Source organism: Rhinopithecus roxellana, chromosome 9 (genome assembly GCF_007565055.1).
Source record: "Rhinopithecus roxellana isolate Shanxi Qingling chromosome 9, ASM756505v1, whole genome shotgun sequence".
Taxonomy (NCBI): Eukaryota; Metazoa; Chordata; class Mammalia; order Primates; family Cercopithecidae; genus Rhinopithecus; species Rhinopithecus roxellana.
In genome coordinates this window covers 132,931,128-132,952,869 of record NC_044557.1, presented here as the reverse complement: position 1 = coordinate 132,952,869, position 21,742 = coordinate 132,931,128, and the positions used below count along the sequence as shown (strand labels likewise).

Sequence of the window (21,742 nt, the reverse complement as noted above, 5' to 3'; positions counted from 1 at the left end):
ACAGAAGGGGAGATTTTAATGAAGTAACAGAAAATGGAAGAAATCGCCATGCAGCTCTCCCATAAATGGTGTTTTAAATAATTTTGAGAAATGGAAAAGGATTCTTTGGATAAGAGGGGATTCCTTATTGATTGAAATTGCTTTTGTGTTGATTGAATCTGTCGTGTTGCTTTATGTATTGCTTTGATAAGATCCGTTGCTGTGTCTCCTTCAACCCTGTTCTCCCCAGGGTCTCTCCCATGCCAGTAAATGGCACTGGTGTTCATGCAGATGCTCGGGCAAAAAACTTAGGCGGCAACCTTGATTTCTCTCTTCCTCTCACAATTCACAGTCAATCCATGACCAAATCCTGCCAGCAATAACTTCATAACATAGGCAGATTCTGACTGCTCCTCACCACCTTACACACAGCACCATCATCTTTCACTTGTCTTATTTCAGTGGAAACCTAGGTGGCCCTCTCCATAGCCAGTTCTCCACGAAGTAGCTGGGGTGAGCTTCACACCATCTCTACTTACAGACTTTCAGTGGTTGCCCATCACACTGAGAATAAAATGAACTCTCCACTGCCATCCCCCAGGCCCTCCATGACCTACCCTCACCTGACAACCACTTCTCAAATGGCTCTTTTTCTCCCTTTTGCCACACACAGTCTGTCCTTCCTTTGGGTCATACATACCCCTACTTCACTCCAATTGTTGGTGCATTTGTCCATGGATCCTTCTTAGATATTCCCATGCATTGTACTCTCACTTCCTTAAAGTCTCTCCTGAAGTGATGCCTCTTCTAAGAAGCCTTTCCATTCACTTGTTTTATTTTTCTTCATAGTACTTACCACCATCTGAACTTGCATTGTCCATTTAGTGGTTTATTCATCTTTTGCACATCCATTCCCTAGAATGCACACTCACTGAGGGCAAGGAACTGGCCTTTCCATTGTTATTTACCTAGTGCTGAGAACAGAGCCTTGCATAGAGTGGGTTCACAGTGACTGTCTCATACAATGAGGACATTATTCCATTTTGTCTAATGACAAGAGGTAAAAATACACAGATAATTTCAGGACATATGCATTAGTTTCCCAGTGGGACACTCACCCTCAATTGATTTTGGGATATATTGTTGAATATGCATTTTAAAATTCAATTCCTACCATTATTCTTTGACCAGAATGTACAAGTTTACAGTTGACCTGCAGAGAGCAACTCATTAGCAGTTTGCTGGTTCTCTAAGCTCCTGTATGCTCAGCCTCCCCCACTGCCCTGGTGCAGCCCTGGCTAAGCTGGAGGGTAAGAGGAGCCTCCTCTTCCCTAGCAGGCATGGTCTGGAGTTAGTTTTGCTGTCCTAAATTAGGTATCCCGGGATGAAGGGAGGCACCAGTTTCCCCACTGAGATGCAGTTTAACCTGTCTCAACAGTGTCCATCCACTCTATACAATTAGATTCTATCCTCACTCTTGATTTTTATTCCAGTTTTTAAAATCAGGCCTGGGGCTGAAACCTAAATCCCACTGCATTTCGAAGAAGTCAATTATATCCTATTAGATACTAACCTTTCTTCACAACCATTTTTATTCCTACTCCACCTCAAGCAGCATCCATCGGGGTCACCTTTAGACCAGTGACCAGCTACTATATGCCATCTCCCTAGAGTGAATCCTGTCACTGTTGCCTGGAGTCTACTTGCTGAGCCTCTTGGGGCGTCCAGACTATACCCCCCAATATTGAACCTAGTTCAGATTAGATTTCAATTTACCATGACCTTTTACATATTATGTGCACGTTTAAGCTTTAAACTCTGCAAATAATTGCCTTAAACCAGATTAATTATCACACCCAGCCTAGGGAAAGTTTCATTTACATCCCCAAAAGGTTTCTTATTGAGTACCTAAGGTGATTCAGATCCTGTGAAACAAGAAAACTGTTGATGTTAGGGGTATTTGGGATTTTGCAGTAGTTGAACAAGTCTGCTGCATCTTTGTGGTTATGTAACAAAACTCATAGACAAAGGTATATAGACAGACACTAAATTTTTTTGATGGTTAAGTTTCATAACCCAGGTCAGAAAAAAAGTGCTTAAAATATTTGCTAATTATCACAGCTTTTTGTTTTTCCTGTGGAAGTAAAAGTTTCCTTGTTTATTTGTACCTAACTTGCTTCATGAATATTCAGCTGTCAACGGAGCTGCAAGCCAATATTCATAGAAATGAACTCATTAGGAGCATTTTGTTGGCTGCTATTTAACTCATGAAGTATGTAGAAGTATTTATGATATTTCATATTTTATTTTTTCTTGATTTTTGAAACATAAAAAGATTATTGATAATAATTATTATCCCAGATTTTCACAGTTGAGCTTATTTAGTTTTTCTCATATTTCTTGAATTTATAAGAAAATGCTTTCAGATATTTGACCACTTACACAGATTTTTTACAAAGTAAATTATGAATAAAATGTAATGAATGACTTAAAAGCAGTTTAAAAATGTTTTAGATATTTATACATATACAATACTTGTTCCTCCTAGTTGGTTATTAATGTCATTGATATAGCTTGCTATGTGGATGATGTAAAAAGGATGGTTCTCCTTTTTGAAGGTCTTCCTTCAGAAATTTTGCTGTTATTTAATGAAAACAGCATTGAAGAAGGATATTTGGTTATAAGAAATAGAAAAAAATAGTAATAACAGCAAACAGACATTGACACTCGATGTACCAGTTACTTTTTTGTTTTTGTTTTTGTTTTTGGGATGGAGTCTTGCTCCGTCACCCAGGCTGGAGTGCAGTGGCATGATCTCAGCTCACTGAAAGCTCTGCCTCCTGGGTTCACACCATTCTCCTGCCTCAGCCTCCCAAGTAGCTGGGACTACAGGTGCCTGCCAACATGCCTGGCTAATTTTTTGTATTTTTAGTAGAGATGGGGTTTCACCGTGTTAGCCAGGATGGTCTCGATTTCCTGACCTCATGATCTGTCTGCCTTAGCCTCCCAAAGTGCTGGGATTACAGGTGTGAGCTACCGTGCCTAGCCCTCAGTTACTTTACATATATTAATTTGTTTAATTCTTATAGCAAGTCTATAGGAGTAGATACTATATTACTCTTATCTTACAAATATGGAAGCTCTCTGCCTCAGAGAGGTAAAGTTACTTATGTGGTCACACATCTAGTAGTTGGCAGAGTTGGGATTCAAACCCAGGCAGAGTGGCTCCAGAAAGCTCTTCACCACTTCATGTTGCTGACTTCTGTCATGTTTTGGTAAAGACTACAAACTGGACTGCCTGCTGTCCCAATACCCGGCATTCTTTCCCCACTGATTTGAAGTGCTACCTGTTTCAAATAGTAAATTCTACATACTCAGGATATTTCCTGGACTGTCCCTGTGCCATCGATCTATTAATATTTGTCCGTATCAGCCCAGCACTAACCGTTTTAGTTACTTTATACTAATTCCTTTTAGGAATAGTGTATGAGTCAAATGGAAAAGGAAAGGAAACAAATTGCAGACTAAGGAAGGGGTGATATGTTGAATGAAGAGGGTAAAGACAATATTTGGTCATGAGAGAAGGAGAGAATATGGTGAGTCAGAAAGGGCCATAGGATACTGACATGTATTTTCAGTCAAATGTGTTTTAAGGATGATGGTGGACAATTTTAGAAGTCAGTTTTAAAGAAAAGATAAAGTAAGTGCCTAAGTTTCTGAGGTATAAAAGTTGGATACAAGTTGATATGGTTTGGCTGTGTCCCCACCCAAACCTCATCTTGAATTGTAGCTCACATAATCCCCATGTGTCATGGGAGGGACCCGGTGGGAGGTGATAGAATCATGGGGGCATGCCTTTTCCATACTGTTGTGGTGATAGTGAATAAGTCTCATGAGATATGATGGTTTTATAAAGGGGAATTCCCCTGCACACACTGTCTTGACTGCTGCCATGTAAGATGCGTCTTTGCTCCTCCTTGGCCTTCTGCCATGATTGTGAGACCTCCCCAGCCATGTGGAACTGTGAATCCATTAAACCTCTTTCTCTTTATAAATTACCCAGTCTTGGGTATGTCTTCATAGCAGTATGGAAATGGACTAACACACAAAATAAATGTGTTTAAAGAATACAACAAATTCATGTTAATTGAAATAAATATTTATTATGAAACCAGTTTATAAATCTTTCTTTTATACCTCATGGATTGCACGGTGAGTTAGATCAGAGTGTGAGATGAAGGAGGGGAGTGGCCGTCGGGCAGCAACAGATCTTCAGGTTGGGATCCTCATTCATTTCTCTGGGTTTTCTAGCATTAAATACTTTTCCTTCTCCACTGCTTACATTTCCTTTTCATGGGAACTGCATTCTTGAATAACGATGAAAACAGGAATAGTGTTCTGCACTGTAAATTCGGGAAATGACCAGTTTCCTGTGTCAGAGAAAAATATGTACTTGAGACTATTATCTATACAATGTACTTTGTACTTCCCACTTACCCTTTTCTTTCATTGTGCTGTGTTGTTCAAGTGATCTGATATCAGCGTAAATTCCTGACCAGCACAATATGAAGTATTATTATACGGGAGACATAATTGTCTACTGGCATCTCTGTATAAATATTTGTATAATATTAAAAATAAGGCAATTTAACAGGGAGCTCTTCAGAAAAAAGTTACAATTATGTTCATGTAAGCTTCTGAAATGCATTTAGAAATCCATTTTGTGTCATGTTTTTCACCAGCTGACACCATGAAACATAATTTTATGTGAAATGATACCAGAAAAATTGTGGGATATATGAAATATCTTTATTTCTTTGTTATAATTCTGAGCCTCATTAAAAGTTCATTTTCATCTGACATTAAGTTTCTTTACATGTATAATGACATATGATACATAAATACATTTTAATTTAAATTTTGTAAACCTGTCTTATAAATTATTTTTGTTTAAGTGTTCCATTGGTGCTGTAAAGAGATGATAGCACCCAGAAGAAGGCAGCTTCCTTCTTCTTTTCTGAACCTGGCTTTTCTGTAGTGGTCTTTTCAGATCAGGTTGTCGTTTTACTTCCAGCCTGTGTGCTTCCGGTCCATGCCTTGTTCTTGTGACATCTCATTGAAATTAAAGCTGTGGTCTGACCAAACTTCACATGCATTCTTCCATTTTTATTAATACCTTGTGCTCTAAGTTCTTTCAAGGATTGAATACATAGACAACAATCCCTATTAGTACCTTAGAGTTTGATCCTCAATAAACTTTTTGTATCTTCTACTCTTTGTGAATCTCCAAATTTCTGCAATGGGTGGAAGATAAATGTATGAATAGAGAGATTGACATATATACCAAACATCTGGGTGCTAGCCTGGGATCCTGAGCAGAAAAGATCCACTACATTGTGGAAGATCCAATTGTTAAAAAATAAACACAGAATTTTTGCCTCAATACCTTGAATTATATTACTTGTTCTGATATCAAGGACTTCTCCAGAAAGTAGAGTCTGTTGGATTAATTTACTGTTAATATAGGAACAGAAAGGAGGAGAAAGGGGCCTTAACTTACCCCTTAGTTCTGTTCTCTCTAGTGTTAGTAATAATTACCACAGTAGAAGTAATGGGACTATGGCTGTGGATGTAGTAATAGTGGATAGTGATAATAGCCACAGTGGCAGAAATATCAGATAACATTTATTGGGCCCTATTTGTGTGCTAGCACTTTGCAAAGTGCTATCATTACCTCCATGTAATCATCTCTGCCTCTCTGTGAGGCACATATGATTATTAACCTGATTTAATGGGTGAGGAAACTGAGACTTAAAAGCATCTGGCCTCTCATAAATGCTCACCACAGAGCTGGACTCCACCGAGGAGACATTCTGCATCTGTATATATTTGAGTGGGTATTTCTAGGTATTTCCGGGGAGGAAGGTGGTGGGTTAATTTTGAAAGCTTCCAAACAGCCCACTATAAACATCATATACTTCCTAATCTTCATTCTTTTTGAAACTGATTTCTCCCTAGGGTTTGGTGCATCCCTGACCATTCAGGAAAGAGACATCAATCACCCAAAACAATACAAGGAACCCAAGATCTTCATTAATCAAATGATACTTGGAATGAATACACCAATAAGAATTTATTGCCAAAAAGTTACTTTATTTAAAAAAATTAAATAAAGAACATGGAATTGTTTCAATCCTTGAGAAAACTAGCTGTATACATGCCTACCAGAGCTATCTCTAACAAAAGATATCACTTCTAAGAGTAAATATCTCGCTTAATTTTAGATTCCTTGGGGAACTAAGAGTTAAGTAAAACGTGCACCAATTTTCTTAGGTTTATTTTTAAGTATTTTTGTTTTAGCTTTTTTTTCCCTCTGATAATGGGAGTACATTTTCACTCAAGCACTTCAAGATCAAATGCTATTTTAAAACTTAGAACTCTGCAATGATCAGTATTAAAAATTTATGAGTCAAAAGAACCTTGACAAAACCTTAAGACTATAGCTGAAAATGGAAATGGCTACGGCTACAGAGATTCCCAAGTCGAAAAAAAAAAAAAAAAAATTGAGTAAAATGGGCTTTGTATTAAAAAAAAACAACATTACTATTAGAATACATGACAATTAACATTCAGCTTTGGTGTACATGATGATAGGGAGTAGTGGTGACTGTGGCAAAATTAAGAGAACATGTGGCTTCTTCAGCTCCAACTTATTCAGGTAGATAGGCCTTGTGTTAATTTTCTCCAAGTGTTTGAAGAGAGGCTGTAATTATTGACTTTTATATGAATACCACTATTTTAAAAAAATGTTAGCGATTGAATCAATTTTTTTGTTTGTTTGTTTGTTTTTGAGAGGGAGTCTTGCTCTGTCCTCCAGGCTGGAGTGCAGTGGCGTGATCTTGGCTCACTGCAAGCTCCGCCTCCCGGGTTCACGTCATTCTCCTGCCTCAGCCTCCCGAGTGGCTGGGACTACAGGCACCCGCCACCGCGCCTGGCTAATATTTTGTATTTTTGGTAGAGACGAGGTTTCACCATGGTCTCGATCTCCTGACCTCTTGATCTGCCCAAAAGTGCTTGGATTACAGGCGTGAGCCATAGCGCCAGGCCTGAATCAATGTTTTCACCACATAGTGCTGTGTTAAAATCTACCTGTACTGCTTTCGACCTCTGCTTTAGACCAACTCATTGCTTTAGGCCAATGAAAGCAAAATATCCTGTTAAAATAATAATTTTATAGGCTGAGGAGTGAGATGAGTTTGTGGGTGTCAAGACTGCAGAAACAAACTGGAAGTTAAACGCAACAACAAAATTAAACATTTAAGAAATTAACAAAAAACACACTTAAGAAAAGAGGGCATTTATTATAGTATTTCACTACAGCCATCTCACTAACTTTCACCTGTGATTTTAGTAATTTTATGCATAACTGTAATTCTATCAATAATGGTCCTGATTTCTGTTTCATCTTCTGTTCAGTTTTACTATTGACTGTCCTGTCACCCAAGTATTAAATATCTTCACAACTCTGTGCCTTGTATGTAATGTACCAATCATATGCTGACAAATGATGAATTGTTTCCCCTGAAAATTCCTGAAGAACGCAGTTCTTTCATATTTATTTTTTGTTATATTGAGGTCAAATAGAATACACTATAACAATATGGTGGTTATCTTCACATCTTGGTCAAGTTCCAGCCAAGGGAGGTTTTTATTTTTATTTTTTAATTTGGATGGTATAATGAAAAATTATCTTCACCTAGGCTCTGAGATGATAGTGATGTTCATTTTGAATTAATAATTGGTCTGAAAAAGAGTAAAACATCTTTTGGTGGGAAATTGAGCAGATACCTAGACTCTCAATAACTGACACAAAAATCCTTTTGTTTCTGAATCACAAGGAAACAGCAACAATCAAGAGGCTTTCACTGGCGATTTAGACATGCTGTTTGGGAATCACTGCAATCTCTGTAGGCGTTTATTTGAGTAATCCAGGTGTGGGATATTTGAACGATTTGTAGAGTGATAAATGCCCATGAGGCTGAGTCTTAGATACTACTGGACTACTAACAAATGATTTATTATTCTGTAAGTTTTTGGAGTTTTGTGTGGATTGAATGTTGTCTTGGAAGTTTAGAGACAAACCACGATCTATTTCAAAGATGGAAAGATGCTGCTCATATTGTGTAGGAACAAAGTAACATCATTTTATAATTATCATTCATTGTATCTGAGTGGGAAAGAGATTACTAGATATCCTGTGAGCACAGGACAGTCCTTCACTACAAAGGTTTAATTTAAATAAAGGTTTAATCTAGCTCCAAATGTCAATAATATCAAGACTGATAAACCACATCATATGGTGATAGAAGAGGAAAAGATTATGTGCTATCCTATATTCCAAGTTGTTAATGAATATTTGGGAAGTTAATACACTAGGGAAATTAATGCAATGCAGTCTGGTGGTCTTCATAAATGAAAACCATTTGAGTCAAGAACAAAAGTCGTCAGTTTTTCCAGAAGTTTATTGAGCAGTTACCAAGTGCCAGATGTTGCTGTAGGTGCTGGGGATATCCCAGGGGACAAAGCAGATAGGCTCTGCGTTCATGAAGCTCCCATCCAAATGTGGGAGATGGACAGTAAACAAATATATAAAACGATCCTGTCCTTGTGCCTTTTTCCTTCCCCATCTCCGCACTGTCTCCAATGGACTAGGGCTGGTCATTTATTCTCTCTATATATGCTTTCCCTGAGTTACATCTTTGTGCCAGTGACAATCAGGGCTTTTTACTGTAAGCCCTGATCCCTCCCTTAGAACTTCACGTTGGAATGACTAACCCCCTACTCATGATCTCCACACTGGCGCCCAATAGAAATCTGAGACCCAACAGGTCCAGAGCAAACTCAATTCTCCCACCCCAAAACCTTCTTCACTTTCAGTCTTCTCCATTCCATTGATGCCAGTACCAACCAGGTGTTCATGCAAACCCAAATGACAAACTTCTTTCATTTACTAGGACCAGACAAAGCCCTTATCTTCCAAAGAACTGTGATGTGATAATATTGTTTTAAGTTAAAGGGTAAAAGGAAAATATTTACCCTTATTGTTTTTTTCTCATTTATTTTCATGAAATTAGTACAGTCTTTTTTCCTGCAACGGTGGGGTCCCTCTTAAATTTTTCCTATTTCACCTTTATATATACAATTTATCTATCTGTATCCATATTAAATAACCAAATCTTTAAGGTGACGGGGTGCTGCTAAGTAGTCTACATTCAGGATTTTGAATGTAGAATATTTGTTGGAGTAATAAGATTTAGTGCCGTATGATACGAAAATCAGATTGGCATTGGGTATCTAGAATTAAAAGTATAAATTGTTAAAATCTGCAGGACTTTTGAGAGTGATCTGTGTGTGCCTGGACTGATGAAAAGAGTGGAAAGGGCAAAAATATGTTGAAAGAGATCATTTTGTATGTTGAAATCATAAAATAGGAAAATGCATTCTGAGAATAAAGCCCATGATGAGCTTTGCTTTACTTTTCAACTAGTAACAGCACAAATGGGCAGACACGGATAAAGGAGATTGCTGTCATCTTCCTATTTCATCTTAATGAGTTTCTTCCTTTTGATTCTTGATAGCAAATTTGTGACATTTTTAGCTTTATTAAACTTTAATTGGTGGATAATATTTATCATATGCATTTACCAAAAATACAAGATAATATGGGGCAAGTTAAAGAGAAAATAAAGAGTACTCTGGGAAAAGGCCCATGACTAGAGTGAAATCTAGGAATATTTTTTGTGGAGCCATTGTTAGAGGAATGCTGGTGAATGGAGCACATGCTCACACACATGCAAGCTGACAGGTCCTCGGAGGGGCATCTAGGAGAGCCTCACTTCCTCTGAACGCAACTTAGCCTGTCTTTGACTCATCTGTGTTGTGTCTGCATCTCCCTACCCTTCAGAGATTATTGCGACCAGTTAAATGCAGCCTTGACTGTGATTTTCATGGGTGGGAGGCGTGTCCTCTTCAGGGTACCAGCATCCCAAGTTGTTGGGTGAGAGTATGTTGTATAGAAAAACCACTGTTTGACATTGAGTTGAAAGTCAAAGTGAAACAAGTAAACCCAATATTCCTATTAAGACTCATTTATTTCTCAAAGTCTGCTTTTTTTTTTTTATTTTTAGTCTTTGAAAGAATAAACATAAAGAAATATTCATCAGAAGATGATCTCTGGACCAACTACATCAGAATCACCTAGAGGTCCTGCTCAAAATGCAGATTTCTGGGTCCTAAATTAATCTGCTGAGTTAGACCTCTGGGGATAGGAATCTGCATTTGGAAGAAACTCTCCAAGTCTTAAACACAAGAAAAAATTTGAAACCCACTAGCATAAAAACCTATTTTCCACAGCTTGATTTCAAATATATGTGTGTCAAGATGAATATTATCTGATTCTGATGAAATTTTGAACAAGTGGGAATGAATGCAGAGATAAAACAATGTATAGAATCCTTCATGTTTTTTTGTGACTAGGCTACTAATGCTTCCTTGATTGATATAAGAAGGGATTAAATGTGCCAATTAACAGAGTCTGAAAGGACACTATAGATACTGGTCGTTAAAGGGTGATTTTGAAATTACCTATTTATCCCTAGCTTTAGGAAGGAAGATTTAAACTAACTCTTATAAAAAATGTCAAACAGTTTTCATGATTTTGCGTTCTCAGCAAACATCTAAAATCTGCCTTCACTGTTGTATAAAATGAGGACTTTGGGAAAAAGAAATGCTTGGTCAGAAATGGTAACAAGTTTCAGATTTCCTTTCATATACAGTTAAACAAAAGTTCCATATTGTCACAGAGGATAAGAAGATAAAAAACCAGATAAAGACATGGTTTACTTTCTTAGTTTGTATGTTCCCTTCTAACTCATATTTTGATTCATTGTTACTGCTTCCTCACTTTAATTTATCCATTTCAGAATGTGACTGAGTTCAGTTTACGAAGAAAAGGTTTACAAATGTAGAGGTGAAGTTTAAGCTTTGCTTGCATGAGAAGTTACCTATTTACTATGTGGTCAATACAAAATGTAAACTATGTAAAGTAGGCAAATAAACCACCATGTTATTTTAAGAGTAAATGGAATGATATAAAGAACACTTTTGCAATGAGTATGTGGAAAATATTCAAGAAAAACAAAACTAAAGCAAAAAGTTAAACATAATAATACTAATAACCTGAGCACTTAAAGTTAGAAAATTCTAATTTTTTTCACCAATTATCATTAATTTTAGATAAGAGTTCAAAAATTATATCACTTGTTCCCAATAGACAAATTGGAGTGACATCCAATACATATTCATTTTATTTATTTCAGCTGATGTTGAAGAATTGAGTCTGTTCCTTCTGGTCTGACATCGTAGTTACAGAATCTGAAACATGAACTGGTTGAATCAGGAATAAATGTGGTTCTGAAGTTCATGCTAGGAGTGAGATCATGTGGCTCATTTGGTTTATTTTAAATAGTCTTGTTCCTCTTTTGATATAAGTTGTAACATGCTTATAGCCAAAGACTACAAAAATTAGAAAGTGTACAAAGGTCAATTTCCCATTACCTAACGTGAACTACCCATTGCATTTTGGGAAATGCCACCTGCTGTTTTCTCAATATCACACACCGATATTATCCATTTGTATATCTGTATATATTCTTATGCATCTGCATATATGTATGTATGTAGCAAATATGCCACTTAATAATTTTTTTCAACAGGCAACATTTTATAGACATCTGTCATATACACATGTACGTGTATATATAGTTTTCATCACATTCCATTTATGATTGCACTTTTGCTATAGTAGTCTATAATTTGAATATATCATAATATGTTTAATGACTCTTTTATTGATGGTCATTTAGATTGTTTCCAATTTTTCCACTTTGGTAATAAATACAATGAATCCCCTTGTTTGAATATTTTTCATAGAACAAAGTCCTAGAAGTAGTATTGCTGGGTCAAGAAAATGCCCATTTATTTTTATTTTTATCTTTTGAGAAAGGATCTTACTCTGTCACCCAGGCTGGAGTACAGTGGTGAGTGTGATCATAGCTCCCTGCAGCCTCAAACTCCTGGGCTCAAGTGATCCTCCCATCTCAACCTCTTAAGTAACTAGGACTACAGGTGTGTGCCACCACACCTAGCAAACTTTAACAATCTTTGTAAAGACAAGGTCTTGCTGTGTTGCCGAGGCTGACCTCAAACTCCTGGCCTTAAGGGATCCTGCCTGGGACTCCCAAAGCGCTAGGATTATAGATGTGAGCCACCATACTGGCTGGAAATACCCATTTAAAATTTTGAGATATATTGTCAAGTTGCCCTCTGAAATGTTGTACCATTTTATACTCTTCTTAGCCATGTCCTGAGGGTGATAATAGATGGTGTCTTGAGGACATAAACCAAATTTGCTAGATGGAAATTCTTTTCTCCTTTTTCTCCCCTAAACTTTCTTTTTCGAGGCTCAATATAATGAAATTATTCTACTCTTTTTTTTTTCTTTCTGAAAATAATAGTCTATTTAGCCATTGGTCAAAACTTAATAACCACTGAGAAGAGTCCAAATCTTTGAATTACTAAAGGGCTTATTTGCCTACCATAGAGGTATGGAGAGCCCGGACCTGAACCCAGAAATTTGAATTCTGGCTTCTTAAAAGGCTGGGGGTGGGCGATAGAGGAGAAAGGGAATTCTTTCATTCCTTCTTGAAGTGTCTTCCTGGGAAACAGTGGCAGGGATGTCTATCTATCTATCTATCTATCTATCTATCTATCTATCTATCTATCTATCTATCAATCAATCATCTATTTTATCAATCAGTCACCCAACCTACCTACCTATCTTCTATCTATCTATCTCTGATTTCAAAGAGGATCACTTCAGAATCTCTGGCCCTTTTGTTGTTTTATTAGAAATGCCATTTTCCATTAAATTTTGGTCTTCTTGTGCTTTGCAAGTCTTAGAAGTTTAGGAAACATCTGACTCTAAATGCTTACTTCACAACTTTGAGATCCTGATGGATAAATTTAATTTACATATACTTGATGATTTCTGGCCCTATCCCAACATTGTAAAGGAAGTGTAATTCCCAGATAGGAGCAGCAATGCACAAGGGTTTCTGTGTTACAACAAAACAATTATACTCAATAAATTGATTTTTACACTTTGGTTTGTTGTAAAAAAATTAGTTTAATTCTGCTCAACACCCAGTCATTTTATTAACCTAATGTTAACTTCATAATGTCTTCTTGTTTCATGCAGGCATTCTTACACCGAATGAACCAGTGTGCAGCATCAAAAGTTGACAAAAATGTGACAGAAGAAACAGTGAAGGTGAGGAGGTACAACTGGCCCTCAACCTGAGCATGAGTTTCCTATAGATAAATTTTACTGGTGCCATGGTACTTCACAGTACTTCACAGCCCTTCAGTTGATTGGCAGTTCCACTACAAGTTACTGTGCCCGTCAGTTGTATTGGTAATAATTTTAAAAAGGAGAAATAGGGCTTAGGAAAAGAGATGGGAGATTAAGAGGATGACAGAGAAGTCATAGAGTTTTTTTTTTTGTTGTTGTTGTTGTTTTTTTACCAAGGCCTTGGGAACATTTGAACAGAGGAAGAAAAATAAATTGGAGGTGGCCGGGTGTGGTGGCTTACGCCTATAATCCCAGCACTTTGGGAGGCCAAGGTGGGAGGATCACACAAGGTCAGGAGTTCAAAACCAGCCTGACCAACATGGAGAAACCCTGTCTCTACTAAAAACACAAAATTAGCCAGCTGTGGTGGCGCATGCCTGTAATCCTAGCTACTCTGGAGGCTGAGGCAGGAGAATCGCTTGAACCCAGGAGGCGGAGGTGGTGATGAGCTGAGATTGTGCCATTGCATTCCAGCCTGGGCAATAAGAGCGAGACTCTGTCTCTAAATAAATAAATAAATAAATAAATAAATAAATAAATAGGAGGCTAAGAACCTCAATGTCTTTGAGAAGGAGGGAGCTGAGCCATATAAGAGGATTGTTAGAGGTGGCTCAGGAAGGCAGGGTGTGGGCAAACGTGACTTCCAGTCTCTGTGATCACTAAAGAACAAAAGATTTCAATGGTTCACTCCACATGATATCCTTAATTCAGAAACAGATGTATAATCGTTTATTTTAAACTGTAAGGAAGGAAAATTGTGAACAGTTTTGAAAAAAAAAATGGTAAATGAAAATTAATTATACTATAATGATTATTCATTTAAATTTTATGTACTATTCCTGATATTTATGATGCTAACTTACTGTTTTATTTTGCTGGAAATACAGAACATTCTAAGGATTTTTAAAGATTCTTCTGACTCTATTTCCCCATGAGTAAAATACCTAACTTTTAAATTTTCCTCCCAGGAGAATATTTTAGTTAGCTTGCTTTTGATTGTAAGCTAAAGAAACCTCTTACTCGAATTGAATTGAAGACACTTTTGCTCACACATCAGGGACTCCAGACAGAGGAGAAGGTTTAGCACCTGTGACACAGAGAGGCCAGCAAGGTCGCTACATCGTCTCCCGCTAATCACTGCCACTCAGGTTATCAGCTTTGTGCTCAAGCTGGCTCTTCCTGTGGCTGCAGAATGACTCTGCAAGCTGTCCCAGGTTTTACTTCTACATGTGGCACCTTCCAGAGGGTAAAGAGGACTGTCCATTCTGGTGTGCCCTTCTTAGGAGTGTAGATGCCCTTCCCAGAAAAGCCTGCTGGCAACTCTGCTGGTTTCCATGCAGCCCAGCCTTGAGAAGGGAGTGGGATACCTGGCTTGGATTGGGCAACCGAGGCCTTGCCCTGAGAGTCAGCCACAGGCTCGTGGTTCCCAGAGTTGTGTCAGCGGCGTGGAGGAGACGTCCAGACAAAATTGAGGCTCTGCTGGCAAGGTGGGAGGAAGGCCTGGATGTGCAGTTTTCGGGTTGGAGAGAGAATACTATGCTATCATAGACTTAAAAAAATTGCTTCACTACTGAGCTTACTTACACATTTGTTTATTTACAGATGTTGTTCTCAAACATTGAAGACATCCTTGCAGTACATAAAGAATTCTTAAAAGTCATAGAAGAATGCTTACACCCCGAACCTAATGCTCAACAAGAAGTGGGAACCTGCTTTCTTCACTTTGTAGGATACATTTCTGTTTATTTTTAAAGTTCTTTCCCTCTAGATTTTAAGATTTAGCTCTTGGCATAGTGGTATGTGTGCATTTAGTATTAGAAGTAAAATCTGACAGCAAAAGTTTGGGGTCTTTTAAGGCCAATGAAATCTTCCACTTAGAGCCAGAAAAGGGGAGAGTGCCTCACATCATCCATTTTACTGAAGAATAAACAGCCTTTTCTTTTCCCCGACAAGTTAGTTCTTCGCATCCTCTGTAGCTTTGAATTCTAATGAATATTCAGGCTGTTCATAATGAATGAATTTTTATGTTTCTCTCAAACATAGAGCATTTTTCTTTTGAGGCAGAAAATCCTCACTCCTTTAATGGCACGATGAGCCTTTTATTAGTCAGAATGTTCCCTTGTTAATCAACTTGTGACAAACCTGGAGTTGAATAAACCCAGTAGCAGGAATTTTCCCCAAGGATGGTTTCTCAGAAGATTGTACTGAGCAGTGCAGATGCAATAACCAGCCAGCATTCAGTTGTTTCAAATTACACATCCTGTGCCTATATGATCATTTTCATCTCTTTATATATGATGCCTGAAATTATTTATGCAATTAATTTGCAAAATAAAAAGACACCTGTGTGGTGAAAATTGTTTTCAGAACTAAAGGGCATTCACACCAAAAAAAAAAAAAAAAAAAAAAAAAAAAAGAGAGAGTGTTGATATTTATACCATTGCGTTGATGCTAATTTTGAGAATACCAGTATAAATCCATGTATTTATCAAAATGCTAGACAATTAATGTTTTGTTTAAAAATGTGTAAGAGTATTTAGTCATAGAAATCAAATTTTGTGTGTTTTTAATTTTCCATCTAGTCTTTTAGAAAGGTTTTGATAGTAGTTTCAAAATCTGTCTTTATGTAGTGAGCAAGCTCTATGTTCTTTTTATAACCAGAAAATATGTCATAAAAATAATTATATTAAAAGGAGAGGCTCATGGGGTATAGGAAGATCAAGCTGTGTTTTTCTTGGGCACAGCTGGAAGCCACGGGTGTTTGTGTCCACTCACTTAAGCCTGCTTTATTTCACGAAAGAATCAAAAGAATCAGAATCTTCTGCCAGCTGGAGTAGTGGCTATCTCAGTCCAGGGCTGTGCCTGGGAATCTTGCACCCTGACATCCATTTCCTTAGTAACACTTTATGAATCTGTCATCCCTGAATTTAGCTAAACTATTTCTGAAGTTTATTTTATTTTTCTGGCTCGTATCATTTCTTGAGATAAGTGATTCAATACATTTTCTGCTGGTTAGAGAAAGTAGCATTTAATGTTTCTAAATGCGTGCCTTTAAAATTTCAGTGGGCACACTTTTGTTCTAATATTTGATCAATACATTTTTTGTGTCTTTCTTTTATTGGTACTCTTTTCATGTTAAGGCACTTTGAGAAAATCTTACAAATAGGAGGGAGCTTAGAGATCATGATGGTACAAATCCTCTTGTTTTAAAAGAGTATCTCCTATTTATCTATGAAGGCTGTTTATTTTGTTCCTACTTTAGTGACAGCTCTGTTAGAAAATCTCTATGATGATCCAAAATCTGCCCATCACTGCCCTTGCAACATCCACCTAAAGGTCCTAGTTTTATATTTGGAGCTACATGGGACTGTCAGTCCTTTACAACATAATGCTGTTTGAAAGTATTCATGATTTCCTGACTTTTCTATACCTACAAATATGACTCTCTGAAACAACCTCTCAGATATAGTGTCTGCAGGGTCTGTCATTCTCTTAGTTGCTTGTTGCTAGATATTCTTCAGGTTGTTAGTGTCTCTCTTAAGCACAACTGTCTAGACTGGTGTATATGAACCACAGGGTCCTGTGTTTCTCTATTTCTATATGATCTGGCACTTGCTTTTGCCTTCACCTAAATGACTTTCTTCCCTCTCCCTGCCTGGGAATCATGGATTTATATACCTGGACCTTGCTCAGATTGTTTGACCTTTCTTCTGCATACATTCCTTATTCAGTTTTCATAAATAACAGCAAGAATATGTATGTAATTTCTTCCTCTTTTTAAGCTGTAACTGAATCCTCACGACAAAGCTCAGCCCTCTCTTTTCTGTGCTTTCCCACCCTTTGGTTCATTTGTCCACTTGAATTCCTCACGACAGAGTATAACTGATATATGTCTATCTCCCTTTTTAGGCTATTCTTCGTGGGCCAGGGAAAATAAATAAAATTTATATATAGCTGTATACACGCAGTATAGCTCTTAAAACGTAGTAAGCACTCTGAAGCTTCTTTATGCGTATCACATAGGTTAAAATTGCAGAATGCTGAATCAAATGACTAATTTATTTTTACATGAATTCACAGAAAGACAAGTTTCGTATCTATGATGAATATTGTAGTAACCATGAGAAGGCACAAAAATTACTTCTTGAACTCAACAAAATAAGAACAATCCGGACATTTCTTTTGGTAAGTGTATATTTATGTGTTACTGTATGTTGATATGTGTTGTTAGGTCCAGTGCGAACCAAGGAATAGCATCAATATGGTGTAAAAATCTGTGGGATACCTCTGTTAGCATCCCCAGGTGAGGAAGCAAGAGTCCTTTGATAAAAATAAAAGTGAGAGCTGGAATCAGCTTGTGTTTGGGGAAGTACCACTAATGCCCCCTCGTGGTTGATAATGAATTATCTGTGAGACCCCACAGGTTCCTAGTGAGAGGAGCTTCTGCCAGAGTTCATCACTGCTTTATAGCCCCAGTTCCATAGGGCGTCCTTTACTTCTGCTGAGAGAGCTGTAAGTAGGGCAGTAACAGGAAGGAAGCAAATCGTGGATATGGTAGAAAATAAGTGTAAAATTTAACCTTTCTCCTACATACATTTCTTATTTTGTTTTCATAAAAACAACAAAAATATGTGTTTAATTTCTTTAGCTTAGCACAAATAAATGCGTATTTTGACTGTCATGGGCAAACTAATCGCTAGTGAAGAGCAGATTATAATTGTGCGATTCAGTGATATTGAGCAGAGTGTGGAGTTGTACAGCCATCCCCCAAATTCAGTTTTAGATCATTGTTGTCACCTCGGAAAGACCTCCATGTCCCTTTCCAGCCTATCTTTGTTCCCACCATTAGCACCAGGCACACACTGATTTGTTTTCATCCCTGTAGATTGCCTTTTCTGGAGATTTTATGTAAGTGGAATCATACAATGCAATCTTTTGTGCCTGACTTCTTTCACTTAGTAAAATGTTTCCAAAGTTCATTCTTGCTATAGAATGTATCCATTTTCATTCATTTTAATTGCAAAATACTGTTCTATTGTGTGGATATGCTGTATTTTGTTTATCTATTTGCCAGTTAATGAAAATTGGGTCTGGATCCAGTTTGGGCTCCTATAAATAATGCTGTTATGAGCATTTATGTTCAAGTATTTGAATGGACATAATGGTTTTATTCTTTTGGGTGACATTAAAAGTGGAATTGATGCCTGTATTGTATAATAAGCTCATGTTTAACTAATTAAGAAACTGCCAAACTATTTGTCATTGTGGCTGTGCCGTATTTACTGGCAATGCATGAGGATTCCAGTTTCTCTATATCTTTGCCAACACTTGGCATTTTCAGTTTTTCTGATTATAGCCATGCTAGTGGGTGTGTAGTGCTATCTCATGGTGGTTTAAATTTGTATTTTGCCAGTGACTAATTACATTAAGCATGCTTTCATGTGCTTATTAACTCTTCATGTCTTGTTTAGTGAAATGTTTATTCAAATCTTTTACCAATTTAAAAATTGGGATGTTTATTTTATAATGAGCTATAAATGTTTCAGAGCTAAGTCCTATGTCACATATATAATATGCAAATATTTCCTCCCAGTGTTGTCTGTTCACTCTTAAAATATCATCTTTTTAAAATCAGAAGTTTTAAATTTTGATGAAGTCTAATTTATTACATTTTTTTCTTTTTATGACCATGCTTTTGTTGTCATATGTGAGAAATCTGTATTCAGGTCTTGTACTTACTTTTTTTCCCTTTGTTTTTCCCCTTTTGATGCTATTGTGATTGAAATTATCTTAATGTCATTTTAAAATTGCTCATTGCTAATATATAGAAATTTAATTGGCTTTTGTTTATTGATCTTGTGTCCTGCGATCTAAATTTATGTATTTGTTAAGTAGTTCTTTTGTAGCTTGTTTCGGGTATTTTGCATATAGGATCAATTGTCTGATAATAAAGGTGATTTTACTCCTTCCTTTCCATTGTGGATGAATTAGTTTTTTTCTTGCCTTATTGCACTGGCTGGAACCTTCAGTATAGTGTTGAATAAAAGTGGTAAGAGCGGGTACCCCTGCCATATTTCTAATCTCAGTAGGAAAACATTTAGTCCTTCTGCATTAAGTATGATGCTTGCTATCGATTTTTTTGGTAGATGTTCTTTCTTATGTTGGATAACTTTTATTATATTTCTAGTTCATATTATATGATGTGAATAATAATATTCATATATATTGACAATGCTATGAATTATATGCATTGACAAAGCTATGAATTCCTATTCATATTATTCATATTGTTTAATGATCTGATTATTGAGAATGAGATATTGAAATCTCCATGTATAATTAAATTATCTATTTTACCCTTTAACTCTGTCCATTTTTGTTTGCTGTATTGTGGGACTCTGTTAGATATGCACACATTCATAATTGTTATATTCATATTTCTATTTATCATCATGAGGTCTTCTTTGTCCCTGTGGTATTTCTTCTGTTAAAGTCTATTTTTCCTAATAATATTATAGCTGTGATAGCTCTCTTACTATCTTTATATGTTATATCGTTTTCTGTTATTTTACTTGCAAGCCATTTAGGATCTTTAAAATGTCTCTGGCAGATGGCATATGGTTGAGTCTGCTTTTTATCCAGTCTGACAGTCTCTGGGGGTCCTCAGTTTGTTTGTTTTTAATGTAATTATCAATATGATGGTATTTACATGTACCATTTTATTATTTTTTCCTAGGTGTCTTTTTTGTTTGTTTCTTTGTTCCTCTTTTACCAACTACTTTTGTGTCAATCAAGCATTTTTTTGTGTACCATTTTGATTCCTCTCAATTTTTAAACTGTATTATTAGGAGTTTTTCGGGTGATTGCTCTAGGAACTACAATATGCATCTTAACATATCAAATCCATGTTAGGTTAATACTGACCTAATTCTAGTTAAATATAGGGGAAATTTGGCTATAATATTTCCTGAGTAGAAATGGAAAATGTTCCATTTCATCTCTCCTCTATTGTGCTATTATTGCCATATATATTACATTATATATGTTATAAACTTCACAATACAGTGTTACAATTATTACTTTCTATATTTTTCTGCTGTCTTTTATATTTATGTAAATATTTACCATCTCTGGTGCTCTTATTTCTTCCTGCGTATTTGACTCTGATATTAGACTTTTCAGCCCTTAGTACTTCTTGTAAGTCATTTCTACTAGCAATGACTTTGCTCAGTCTTTTTTTTTTTTGTTTGTTTGTTTAAATCTGCGAATGTCTCTATTTTGCCCTCATTTCTGAAGGATAATTTTACTTGGACATAGAACTTTTTGACTGATAGATTTTTTTCTCAGTCAGCGCTTTGAATATGTCATTCTACTACCTTATGGCTTCCATTGTTTCTGATGAGAAGGCATCTGCTATAATTGTGTTGTTGTTATACTTTATATGATGGGACATTTTTCTCTTTTTTGCTGCTCTCTAGATTTTCTCTTTGTGTTTTTCTTTCAGTAGTTCAATGATGTATTTAGGTGTGGGGATGGTTGTACATTTCTTATTTATAGTTGAGCTTTTTGAATCTATAGATGAATTTTTCATCAAATCTGGGAACTTTTTAGCCATTATTTTAGAAATATTTATATGACCCTTTGTTTTCTTCTTTAGTGACTCCAATTTACACACGTGTTGGTAAGCTTAATGTTTCCTCTTGGTTCCTGATGCACTTCTCATTTTTCTACAATCTCCTGGGCTCAAGTGATCCTCTTACCTCAGCCTCCCAAAGTGCTGAGATTATAGGCGTGAGCCACGGTACCTGGTCAGGAAACATATTCTTTATGTATGTATAAGGAGCTAGCTCTCCTAAGCCAGTCTAAAGTGGTAGCCAACCTGTGGGATTATGAATTGAGTTCACAATCTATGCAGTACTAATACACGAGGCAATAAAAGTGGGCTAGACAGCCCTGGGTGATTTTAGGGCACTTCAGTCTAGAGGTAGGTGAAGGGATGGCTGCTGTAATTTACAGGGATGCTAACATACTGGAACGGAAACATCACTGGAAATATAACGAGATGTAGATAGTTGTATTTCATAGGATTCCTCTGGGGGAAAATACCAAATATAGTTTGAAAGAATATTTTGATAACCCGATTGCAGTAGGGAGTGAAACCCCCAAAGAGGATGCTTGTGTAAGAGCATGTGTTTGCTGCTATGTCATCTGTGGGGTCTGGGTGAAGTTACATTCATAGTGCTGATTTTGCTGACTTGGACACACAAATTGAGGCTGATATTCAGTTGCTCA

General features: G+C 36.7%; 1 protein-coding gene across 4 annotated transcripts in view; it reads left to right on the top strand.

The window, feature by feature from the left end:
• The window catches only part of PREX2 (phosphatidylinositol-3,4,5-trisphosphate dependent Rac exchange factor 2), a 304,965-nt gene that overhangs the window by 51,528 nt on the left and 231,695 nt on the right, over nucleotides 1–21,742 (top strand). For all 4 annotated transcript variants that reach the window (XM_010371608.2, XM_030938189.1, XM_010371607.2 and 1 more), the window contains exons 2-4: nucleotides 13,298–13,369; nucleotides 15,053–15,175; nucleotides 17,531–17,635. In XM_010371608.2, the coding sequence (XP_010369910.1) occupies nucleotides 13,298–13,369; nucleotides 15,053–15,175; nucleotides 17,531–17,635 (300 nt within the window). The remainder of the gene's footprint in view (nucleotides 1–13,297; nucleotides 13,370–15,052; nucleotides 15,176–17,530; nucleotides 17,636–21,742) is intronic.